The sequence below is a fragment of the Pezoporus flaviventris genome, unplaced genomic scaffold (genome assembly GCF_033815535.1).
Source record: "Pezoporus flaviventris isolate CSIRO_AGI_PZ_B2104156 unplaced genomic scaffold, CSIRO_AGI_Pfla_v1 ptg000045l, whole genome shotgun sequence".
NCBI lineage: Eukaryota > Metazoa > Chordata > Aves > Psittaciformes > Psittacidae > Pezoporus > Pezoporus flaviventris.
The window spans coordinates 30,828,041-30,840,388 of record NW_026892593.1 but is presented as its reverse complement, the minus strand read 5'-3'; the positions used below and the strand labels follow the sequence as shown (position 1 = coordinate 30,840,388).

General features: G+C 48.0%; 1 protein-coding gene across 1 annotated transcript in view; it reads left to right on the top strand.

The window, feature by feature from the left end:
- Positions 1-4,024: 4,024 nt before the first annotated feature.
- Positions 4,025-12,348, top strand: part of PPM1H (protein phosphatase, Mg2+/Mn2+ dependent 1H) — a 137,551-nt gene continuing 129,227 nt past the window's right edge. Inside the window, exon 1 of the mRNA XM_061467832.1 lies at positions 4,025-4,367. Coding sequence (XP_061323816.1) covers positions 4,132-4,367 — 236 coding nt within the window. The 5' untranslated portion in view covers positions 4,025-4,131. The remainder of the gene's footprint in view (positions 4,368-12,348) is intronic.

Below are 12,348 nucleotides of genomic sequence, written 5' to 3'. Positions count from 1 at the left end.
AGTCTGTCAGGCATGATTTGCCCTTAGTGAAGCCATGCTGGCTGTCACCAATCACGTCCTCATTTTCTAAGAGCATATACTAAGGCATAGCTTCCAGGAGGATCTGTTCCACGATCTTGCCAGGTACGGTGGCAAAATTGACTGGCCTCTACTTCTCTGGGTCTTCCCTTTTTCCAGTAGGTGGGAACATCACAGTCTGCCATGACTTCTGAAATATGATATATAATGGCTTGGCAACTCCATCCACCTCAGGACCCGCAGATGCATCTCATCAGGTCCCATGGACTTGCGCAACATCAGGCTCCTTAGATGGTTTTGAAGCTGATCTTCTCCTACAGTGGGTAGTTCTTCATTCTCCCAGTCCCTGCCTTTTCCTTCTGAAACTTGAGCAATGTGGCTGGAGCTCTTGCTGGTGACAACCAGGGCAAAAAAGTCATTGAGTACCTCAACTTTCTCCATATTACAGGTAACCAGGACTTCAGTTTCCTTCCAGAGAGGGACCACATTTTCCCTAGTCTTCCTTTTACCATAGGCATAACTATAGAAGCTTTTCTTGTTGCTCTTGACATCACTGGCCAGGTTTAATGCTATTAGGGCTTTAGCTTTCCTAACCTTATCCCTGGCTGCTTGGACAATTTCTCTGTGCTCTTCTCAGGCTACCTTGTCCTTGTTTCCACCCTCTGCAGCCTTCCTTTTTCTGTTGGAGTTTGTCCAAGAGCTCCTTGTTCATCCATGCAGGCTTTGTTTGACTTCCTCTTTGTCAGGAAGCATCGCTCTTGAACTTAGAGGAGGTGATCCTTGAATATTATCCAGCTTTCTCGGACCCCTCTTCCTGCCAGGGCTTTATTCCCTACAAAGCAGGTCCCTGAAGATGCCAAAGTCTGCTCCCCTGCAGCCCAGGGTAGTGTGCCTGCTGTGCGCTCTCCCCACTGCCCTAATGATTTTGAACACCATCATTTTGTTGTCACTTGAGTTTTGCATTTTCCACCAGCTCCTCTCTGTTGGTGAGAACAAGGTCCGGGATAGCACCTATCCTCAGCTCATCTATCACCAACACAGTCCAGGAAACTCCTGGATTGCTTATGCCCTGCTCTGCTGTTCCTCCAACAGATACTGGAATGGCTGAAGTCCTGTATGAGGACCAGGGCTTGTGAACATGAGACTGCTCCTATCCATCTATAGAGGGCCTCATCTAGTTGGTCTTCCTGGTCAGGTGGCCTGTAGCAGACCCCTATTATAAGGTCCCCTGTCCCTGCCCTCCCTTTAATCCTGTATGAGTGGTACCCACATGAAACAACAGCAGTGGACAATAGCCAGTGGACTGTTTGAGGCTTGGTAGTTTCTGGATGACACCCCTGACAAAACTCTCCAGAGACTGTGTCAGGTTGGCAAATGGGTACCTCTGTGCCTCTCAGAAGAGGTGCCTACTAAGAAAGTCTCTTTTCCATGTGAAGAGGCCACATCATACCTGTTGTGTTCTTACAGCATCCTTATGCCACAGGCAGGCACCCACAGAATTTCAAATAGCACACAGATCTGTTTTGAGTGGTGAGCTGTTAAGCTGTCTCCCCATATGTCTGATCTGAGCTTCTCCTTAACATATCACACAGATAATCATTTAAACTCTAACAAGCCTACATATGTTCCCTTACATTTCTCCCTCATATTTTGTGCAGAACAGTGACCGCAGGTGGAGTAGGAGGACAAACACTGCATCCTCTCTGAGTTTGTCATTGGCATTTTTCAAAGTCTTTGGGTCAAAAAAACCTGCAAAGTTTAGTCTGCTGCCTTAGCATCTCCAGGAGTGGATTTGATAACCTATGATGGGCTCTACTCTTACACAGGAAAAAACAAGCCTTTCCAGGATACATGTCAAGTTCTGCTCATGCCCCTCTTCTCCAGCATTTTCCAGATGGCAAATCCATTAAAGCATTAGGGAGGGAAATAGACACTGGAGTGCCAGTCTGATGAAAAGCACTGGACACCTAGCAGACAAAAGAAAGTATGAAGAGTGTCCTCAGGTGGAATGGGCCGGGAACGAACTGCAACCAGACAAGTCAGATATGATTCAGGCCACCAAATCGAGTATCCACGGGGCTTTGGGAATCCCACAACCTCAGGCTTGCCTTCCCCTGTAACTCTGAAATAAGAGTGAACGGCTGCCTGTTATGGCATCCAGGTGAAACTCTGAATTTTAATAAGTCTTTTGTTTTTCATTTAGTGGGTTGTATTTTTTTCGTGAAAGTAATGGCCTCTGGAACATAATCAGGAAGCAAAGCAAAGCAAATGCATGAAATGAAGAACTACAAGGTTTCCATTACGCTGTAATCAAATGGTGAGTTATTAATGCCAAGTATTTCTCTGACCTAGGAGAGGTTTACTGCTCCTAACAATACCTATAACATCAGCCCTGGAAACATCTAAACATAAGAAAAATAACCCCTTCCTCCCAAGAGAGGTTTATCTGTAATATTTAATTTGGGGTGGATATTGTCCCAACTCTACTTCAGGTACCACTTAACACGCTCTCAGCATCCCTCTTCATTGATCTACTTTTGGCTCTGCAGACTTTATTAATAGACAGCTTTATCACAAAAGCTGGTAAGTGTCACGACAACTTTACATTTCTCATGTCTGTACACAAAGAACCTGGAGCAAACACAGGCACTATTGGAACTCAGCTCTCAGGATGTTGTTTAATAATCAGAAATGCAGGGAGCTCACAGGGCTTAGCCTCCAACACTGTGCAGTGTGCATTCAGTGGTACATAAGCTGGTTTTCAGTACGAGCCAAGTCGATGACAGTTGATCATCCCCACTTGCCACGTAGGATGACTAACCAGCTTTTTCCTGCTACTCTTCTGGAGTGCTGTACCTACCTGCTGTTTTCCAGGTCACTCTGACTTTCAGCTAGGCTTGCAGCTCTCAGGAGCACAGCAACATCACCGGGCACTGCCACAGTCTTGCGACAGAGAATAGCTTCCTACATACTCCTGTTATGCTCCCTCCACCCGTTTTCCTGAAACTTGGAAGACCCAAACCTGCAATCTTGCCACACATTTGGGTGACCACCACTTGTAGCAGACCTCTCGTTTGGTTGGTTTTTTTGGTAAACGAGTATGACATGGTCAATATGATACAGTCTGAGGAAGGGATAAAATATCTATGCAAACAGATCTGAAGATACGGTGCTTTCTCCTTTGCTCCATGGCAGCATCCCGAAGCCCTGGCTGGGTGCAGATCACCCTGGGGCTGCTTGCCCCACCTCGGCAACGGAGCGAGCAGGCAGGGGGAACCCAGGGCCGCCTATGGGGCTCGTTTCAGGCTACTGCCGCCGGCCCTGCCTCACGGCGAGGGGACTTGTAATTCTCCTTCCCAGCAAATGATTTTGTAGGGAAAACATCCCCGACGCGTCTGAGGGGGAGGACGGCAAACCCTTCAAGCGGAGCCCTGTCCCACATCCCGTAGCTCACAGGGCTCTACCGGGAGCTGGCAGAGCGTCCCGCCTGCCCTGCTGTGGCTCAGCCGCGGGGCAGTAGGGACGGGCGCTCTGCGGGCGGCCGCCTCCCGCCGGCCAGCAGCGAAGCCCTACAGCTCCCGGGACGCTCACGGAACGGCGGCCGCGGGAAGGGAAAGGCAGCACCGCTCCCGGCCCCGCCGCAGGCAGCCAGGGGCGGCCCGGCCCTGCCCTGCCGTGCCAGGCCCCGCCCGCCGCGCACCTGCCGCCGGCCGCCCCCCTTGCCGCGGCGGGAGGTGGGCGGGGGCCGCCCGTGCCCGGCGTGTGCCCGGAGCCCGCCGGTGCCGCAGGAGGAGCAGGAAGCGCCCGGGCAAATCCAGCCGCGCTATCACATGACTCAGCAGCCGCCGCCGCCGCCGCCGGGCTGAGTTCACCCAGCGCCTCCCCGGGAGGGGGAAACCTGCTGCCGCCGCCGCTGCTGCAATGAGGCCGCGGACCCGCCGCTGCCCCTGAGCCCGCCGTTCCCCCGCCCGGCTCCGCGCGGCGCCCCCATTGCGGAAGCGCGGCGGGGGCTGCCGGAGCCGCCGCAGCAGCAGCAGCAGCGCTGCCCGCCGGCGCGCCCCTCTTCCCGCCCTGCGCGGCGGCTCCGGCGCTGCCGCCGCCGGCGGGGGTACTATGCTCACGCGGGTGAAGTCCGCCGTGGCCAATTTCATGGGCGGCATCATGGCTGGCAGCGCGGGCGCCGACCACGGCAGCGGCGCGGACTTGCCGCTGCGCTTCCCCTACGGGAGACCCGAGTTCCTGGGACTGTCGCCGGACGAGGTGGAGTGCTCCGCCGACCATATCGCCCGCCCCATCCTCATCCTTAGCAAGGAGACGCGGCGCCTGCCCTGGACCACGGGCTACGCGGAGTGAGTACGGACCGCATCTGCGGCGGGCAGGTGGAGCGCGGCCGGGCCCGTCGGGATGAGCCCGCTCCCGGTCGCACCGGTAGCGTGAGGCTGCCGAGGCGGGTGACCCCCCTGCGGCGGGTGCCGGGGGCGGCGGGAGCACCGGACCGGGCCTGCGTGGCGCCGCGGGCAGCGGGAGCCGGGAGGGGGGGTAGGACGGGGCAAGCGGCATCCGCGGCTCCGTGTGTCCGGCCCCGGCCGTAGCTCTACACCTGGGCAGCCCGTTTCTGGAAGGCCGAGGATGCGAACGGTCAGCTGCCCCTGCGAATCTTCGCGGGTACCGGACCGGTACGCGACCGGCAAAGGATAACAAATGGGCAGCACTGGGGCTCCTCTACCCGCAGTGACGGCTCCGGGGCGTTGGGGCCAAGGGTGGTGTGAACCCCGGGGGTGAACAACTGCCTCTGTTCTTGACTCGGGAATGAAAAAGGCCGTTGATAGGAAACCCGGCTTGGTTTGTGCGCGTGTAACTGCTTCCTGCTGCCCAGAAGCGGTGGAACGTGTGGGGTTTGGGGCACTTTCCTTGTGACCCGCTGGCAGGCGTCGTCGTGCTCGTTCATGGTGGCTGGGTGCTTGTGCCCCAGGTGCTCTCCAGTCTGGGGAAGAACTTGAGAAATGCGAGACCCAAACTGAAAGAACAATCCTTAGGCTAACCCCAAACCTGGGCTTTCCCAGCAGCTTGTTGCCCTGACTCACTCATGTCATAGGATTTACTTTAGAGGGTGTTTGGTCAGAACCTCGTTGTAGCCTTCAGTGCAGTTAAACGATTGCGTGCAGTGCCTTAAATACCAGCAAGGCAAAGGGCAGTGTTTGTTTGGATGCAGATCATCTTCCTGCTGACAGTGGGAGTAGCTGTGGAGGCAAGGCATGTCCTTGCACTTGATTCTTGTATTGGTAGACGCTTTGTTTTCTTTGATGCTGGGAGCAGGAATCAGTATTTGGTTTCTCTCTGCCAGTGTCTTTTAAGTCTTGTGCAGATCTGGCCATCCGTATTGCTCTACCAACTCATAGGTTACAAGTTGCACTAAACTGGCTCTTCCAAAGGTACAAACTATTTTGCTGTGGAGCGCTATCTCTTCAGGCATACATGAATTCTCAACAAAACTACTGCAAAAACTACAGTGAAGGCTTTGCATTGTTAATGAGCAATTACTAACTTTATTTAAGAGGTTGCTACATCATTTGGGACACAGGAATGGGAAGAGATTTGGATTGTTCTCTTCAGATTATTAAAGAATTGAACAGACTACTGAGCATATTCCCTGGGAACTATAAGTATAAATGTTTAAAAGTAAGCTCTAATTGTGCTACTATAATGGTCCCTTAAAAAGCAATTCTTTACCAAAGCAAGTAAGTGCTGCTATTTTTATCTTACGTGAGGTGCTGTGGCTTTCAGCAAGTAACTGTAATTGCAAGTTGGTGACAAAGTGAAAGGGAGGTTCTTTGGCTCCCAGGTATGCACATCCACTGCTGCCTGCAAGCCTTGCCTATCGAGCGTGCCAGAAAGGAAACGGCTGGGTCGGCCCCATGGATGAAACCTTCTGTGAGGGAGTGTTTGGAGATGAATGGCCCTGGTGATCATGAAAGGACAAGAACACACCAGGGTTGTTTTCATATACCTGTTACTCTTCCAAGCTTTGGGAGGTTTGGTTAATTGGGAAGCATGAAAATGTCTCTGGCTTTCTCAGTTCCTGTTGTTTACGTGAAAAAAAAAGGTTGGCTTTTTGCTTTATCTCTGGGTTTGGTTTTGAAGGGGTTGGTTTTGTTTTCATTTGTCTCCCAGTGCAGTTATACTGGTTCTAGCGCTGATGAAGCAGAGCTTGGTACTCCTGAGAGAGAGACCTAGTGAACGTGTTACCAGGCTCTTCCCAGAAGCATCTGTGTGGTCTCCCAAAATGGGGTCTGGTTGTAACCAGAGGATATCAAAATGCTTGCTGCGCAGAAGGAAAGAGGAAAGTAGTGCTGCCAAAACTGCACTGTCCTCCAAAGGCAAAGCAGCGTGACAGCCATTAATAAATAAAGAAGTAAGGACAAACCCAGGGTTTGCCAAATATTACTTATTTTTCCGTTTTTTTTTTTTTTTTTTTTTTACTCCTACTGAGCTATTACCAGGCTTTCTGAAAATAATTGTGAGACTTGCTTGGAGGTGTATGTTCAAAGTATCTATTTTCCTTTTGGAACACATTTGATTATAGAGAGGAAAGAAATGGAAAAATACCAGGAAGGTCAAATTACCGTTATATATTCTGAAGTTTGTTTTCTTTGGGGGGGAGCAGGGACTGAAGTATTTTTATGCTATTATTTAGCATTGCGTTAGCTATAGTTAGTCTATAAAGGAAACTTTCCGAGCAATGTTGGCCTTTTGTTACAGTACAAGTGAGCACTTGCAAGAATGTTAGGAGGAAGTTTGGTGTCCTCACAAGGAGCTTGCGGCCTAATACAAAAGTCAGCCATTTAACACACATTTTACAAGTCTGCTTTGGTATGAAGGAATCAGAAACTCCATGCTGTACCCGCAGTGCTGTGAGGTCCAGCTTCTCTGAGCTATTGCCTTTCTCGTGTCTTCATGTTTTAGCAAATCAACAAAAGTGTTTTGTTGGCAGGGATGCCTTTGGGCACTGAGGTTTTTACTCTTTAAGGAGGGTTTATTGCAGACTTAAAGGGCAGGGATTTTGCTCAGGAGGTGTAAGGAGAGAGTATGTACCACCTTTATTGAGTCTGCCCTGATGTCGCAGGCCATTCGCACAGAGGGGTTTGAGTTGGTGCATTTTCGCTCTATGCCCAGCACCAGCTTGCACAGTACTTACTTCTGACAGGAAAGCACAGTCTTGCTGTGTCTAAGGAGAAATTTTGGCTCTGAGAACAGATCACCTGGAGGCTTTGGCCCAGGAAAGTGTTTGCAATGTTCATTTTCTTTAGTTGTAAAACATACCAGTTTATGGATGATACCAGAGCTCCTTGATGTTGTGTTGTCATGTCGGTGTTTCATCTAAGCTGGAGAAGGCAATATGGGGTTAGACATGGTTCCCATGGAGGACTAAAGCAGTCTGAGTCCACAAAATATGTAGGTTTTTCTCAGGGACGTCCTCTCGTTCCTTTGATTCCTGAGAATTGGGGTAACTTAGAGGGTGATAAAGAAGCCCACCCCGCTGTTTCTTCTCACAGATGTTAAGGCATCTGTGGCATGTGCCTGTTTGTCTGATTTGTTCCCTTGGAACAAGCACTTCTCCTCCCCTTTTTCTTGCTTCTTTTGTACTGAACTTCTTTGTAATGGATATTTTTGCAATATTACTCATCTGTGTTATATAGTTTAACTTATTTTTAAAGTTACCTGCTTATCTCTGTGGTATTATGCAGTGAAATGTAAATTAGCCTTTATTTTTTACTATTAGCTTCCCCTCTTTTAATAGTGTGATCATTATGAGAAGCATGTAGGCAGGCAAATGAAATCTTTAGCAACATACTTGGTGCTAGGATAAAACATCATTGCTTCCTGAAATTTCAGTGGGAATCCCATAGGCACTCAGCTTTTCTTAGTTTGTGAGCAGCCTGAAAGCTGTCTTCTGAAACAAGATGTCCTGCTCTCTTCTTCTTTGCATGGTAGACCTGAGACCTTGAATTTCAGTTCGCCTCATACTACAGGATGGCAAAAGGCCAGTAGGTGTTTCTGAAAGATACTCTTACACCACAGACACTAGTCTAATGGTCATCAAACCTTCTGGGGAAGCAAAATGAGAATTGTATCCCACATCCAGCAAGCTTTTTAATTGTCTTTAAAGGTATCATTTCATTTAGAAATAAACTTCTCTTTAATCAAGGGCATCGTCAAAGTAGTTTTACTGCGTGTGGTTAGCTGATGTTCATCAGGAATGACCCAGGGTGAGGGCAGTCTGTTAACAAACATTCCTGTAAGTCTGCTTTTAATCCGGAGGGGTAAGGAGATTTGCTGCTCTCTGAAAAGTGAAATGATTTATTTGGGTAAGGAGGCTGGGAGGAGGCTCCTGCCTGACACTTTATTTACTCCATGCCCTCCCTCCCCTCCACAGGCAGCTGTGCTCCCAAGGCCTCATGACTCTTCCAGACCTTTCCCTGTCTGAGCCACAAGCTGTCTTCTGAACTTCTGCTTCATTGCCCTCTCTCTTACTGGGAGGGGAATTTCTTCTCGGTGCTGTTTTCGGTGTGTACTGACGTCTTCCCTGCAGAGCTTCTGCTAAGCTGTCCTCAGCCCCTGCATTAAACTCTGAAAGTAACCAGCAACCAGAGGTGATAGCATGTGTGGAGTATATAACATGTAATGAAATGACTTGGATGGTATTCACCTGCATCTGGAGTCTACCCAGAACACTGTTTTTCACCTTTAGCTCTTTTGCTTTGTTTTGTTACTCCTCTGTGAAGGCAGAGGGTGAGCAGGGTGGAGCAGAGCCTTCATGTCCTGGTTGAATTCTGTACATATGGCATGAAAAAATAGATGCTAAATTTGCAAATGACAAGGACTAGCCTGCTGCTTGTGCTGGTGGAATTGCAGGGAAACTGCAATCAAGTAGCATCTTGTGGTGGAAAAACAAGACTAGTGATTTTCCATCTATTTTGAATGTGTATACTTGGTAGTCCAGGATTCAGTACTATAATTGCTTTTCTAAATTGTATGAATCCAGGGGATGGGACTGTAGCTGCCTGCTTCTCTATCATAGGCTTTCCTCTCTTTACTCTAACCTTTCTGCCATCTCTTTGGACAATATCAAAAGGTACTATTAAATACACTTAAGGGAAATGGGGAAGGTCTCAGTTGTACGTTGTCTGTGACTTTATGCAAAGGACAATTTTGCTTGCCTTTTTTAATTGATCTTTGAAAGATTTCTAAATGACACTTCACTTATTTTTGCCGTTGCAAGTTATGATAGGTAGCCAGAAACTCAACTTTGGTGTTGTGTATGTTTCTTGGCTTATGAAGTCAATTTATTATCCCAGCGGTGCTTTTCATGATGAGAGACAAAGTCCGGGCTCTTTTTCCATAATGTTACATTTCAGAGATACTGTGGTTTCTCTGCTCCGCAGGCCTGCAGTAGCAATTAACGTTTGCTCCGTGGTGTGGTGACTACTGACCCATAATGAATGTGGAGTTGTAGGTGAAGTGTGGTAACTGTGTCCTTCTACAGCATTATTACAGTAGCGTGTTGTTATAGCAATAACTTAAGTTCCAAATGAAACAGGGAAGAAGCTGATGGAGGTTTTTTCCTGCTCTAAGTACTGGCTGTTTTGTAAGGCTGATGATGTTGCATCATATTTTCTCCTGCTGTGTTACTTAGCTTGTAGGAAATGCATATATGTGAGAATACACTGGAGGTTTTATTAAAATAATTTCCAGCTTTTCTCAGTGATCATAAATCTTCTGTTGGCACAATCAACATAAAATCTGTTGATTTTGCGAGTTAAGATAACACACAGATATTTTTCTACCTGCGGTACCTTTCGTGTATTGTAATAACTATCTGAAGCACGTGAAAGCTTACGGTGAGATGAGGCAAAGCAAGTGCAGGAGTTGCTTGTATTGGATTGGGCAGTATGTTGATGTCAGAGGATACTGTAGGGTTTGCAACTACTCGTGGTTTATTCTAATCCCCATTGCCTCCCATTAACAGGGGGCAGCAGCACAGTCATGCTCCTGTGGATTGAAAGTTAGATTCTCATTTCTGGGAGCCAGTCTTTCTAGCTGTCAGCTGGGAGAATGACTCATAACCCATTGGTAAACACATTCCTTACATGCATTCTGTTTGGTACAGGTTTCAGGATGAAGGTATGCCTGGGAAAAGGAATGCCATTTTAGTTTGTTTTAACCTGGTTCTGTTTGACTGTCTTGTCAGATTAAGTACACAGAAATAATTCATTACTTTCCTTTTAAAGCTTAAAAAAACCCACTTGTTTACACTTTTCTTTGTCTGGATAGAATTATGTTTCTTTATTCTTCCTGTAGTTCAGAACATGGACTAGAGTAGGACTTGATGAATGAGCTAAATCCCATACGTGTACCCAAAGACAACTAAACGTTCTTCCTGTGTGTGAATTATTCTTCTATGCATAATGTTAACTTTAATGCGCATTGCCAGACTCTTGTTTAAGCCTGGGCTCATATAAAACTGCCTGTAGAAACCTCATGATAGTTTTAAGAGCTTCAGAAATCCCTTTCCTTGTGTAAGAGCTTATACTATAGCATGTAATATTTATATAATGCCTCTAATCTACCAGCTGTCTTGCAAATAATAATCTTGGAATAACCTTGGAGAAAAGTGTACATGTGTAAATGTTCTGGTTCTTCAGGTGAAGAAGCCAAGGCAGTGAGGATAAGCTTTGGCAAGAGGTTTGAAACAAATACAGGGGACAAATCCTAAGTTTTAAGGTTCTGTGCTTGGACAACACAGTTGTTTTTCCTGCCATTGTGTGCTTGGCTTTTCCTGTGTGGTCTCTGATTTCTTAGAACTAATGGGGGTAAAAGGAGAAAAGGGGGAGGGAGGGCAGGTAAATCATGTACTCTGGTATTTTTAATGTACTAGGAATTGCACACACGATCCCTAACGAGGCAAGTATGAAATTCATCCCTCTGAGCTGCCGTGTGTTGCTAGTTCCTCAGAGGCTTGAGGCTAGTGCTGTCTCATGTGTTTCTGAAAAGCTCGCTTGAGCGTGATCGCGGCTTCTGAAACCGGAGGGTGACTGTGTCCTCCCAGGCAGCCTTCCTTTGCCCCTTCTGCCTTGGTGCTGGTGGCAGTTGGCAGATGTTATCTGCAAACTCTCCAGCTTTGTTCATTTGTTTTAGATGCAGCTGCATCACTGGGAAAGGGTGTAAATAGGAATGGCTTAGCAGTGATCATGTAATCTGACAGGGCTGTGCCCCTCGGGGTGAACTGGTTTGAGCCTGTGAATGTGATCAAATGAAACACGCTCAGCTCGACCTTGAAAGGAAGCAGCACTGCAAAGCACAGGTCGTTCCTGCGATGGGGTCAATGTATCATGCAAGGAAGAAATATGGGTTTTGGGTTTTAGGACATGTTGAGTCAGCTCTATGTTGAGCTGCATCCTGAGTAAGACTTGGAGTAGGGGAGCACTGTTAGTGAATGGAGGGAGACATCTTTGGGTGGATTTGGGCAGAGGAGACACAGTAAGTTGACTGTGGCATGGGGCTGGAGTAGAAATAGGTGCTGTGTGTATGCTGGCACAGTGTTTGTGCAGGAGACTGAGGCTTCTGGATCATATCTACCCTGGATTTTTATCCTGTCCCTTTTGTATTTGTGTTCTGATTGAACTTGCTGCTCTAAAATGCAAGAGGTCCTACTGGGCCTTAGCAGCTGGGTATTAACCATGCCTTTTGTTGTCTTTTAACTGTCTGAAGACTTTTTTCTTCCTCAAACAGAAGGAGGAGGGTGACTTGTAAGACTTGGTTCCCATTTGGCCAGTTACATTTACCTGGTAGGGTGTATGTTCAGGGTGGTCAGCTACAATACACAGTGGTGTAGAGTGGTTAGGTAGAGTAGAAGGGGTCACGGTTTCAAGTGCTCAGAGTGCAAAATACTGAGCACGATCGGTGAGAGAATTAACAGCTTGTGCCAAGCCCCTGTATCCCCCAAATCCAACAGACATGGCCTGGGGGTTGTAATTATGTGGTAATTACAGAGGTTCAAGCGCATAGGAGGTGGCCAGCAGGTCCATTGCAGCCATTTGGCCAGCTTCACTGCTGGAACCTGCTGCCCAGCTCCCCTGTCCAGCAGCACACTTGCTGTTTAGTAGATGCTGCCAATGGTACTTGTGGTTGTAAGTGGTAGGGTGCTAAATGATTGATGCTGTATGAGCTCTTCAGCAGATGAAGGTCATAAAATGGCTGGAAGCAGGTATGGTTTTGCCTCCCGGTACTGTACGTAAGGCAGGTGTTTGTCCACAGAGATTAGTGTTCTCT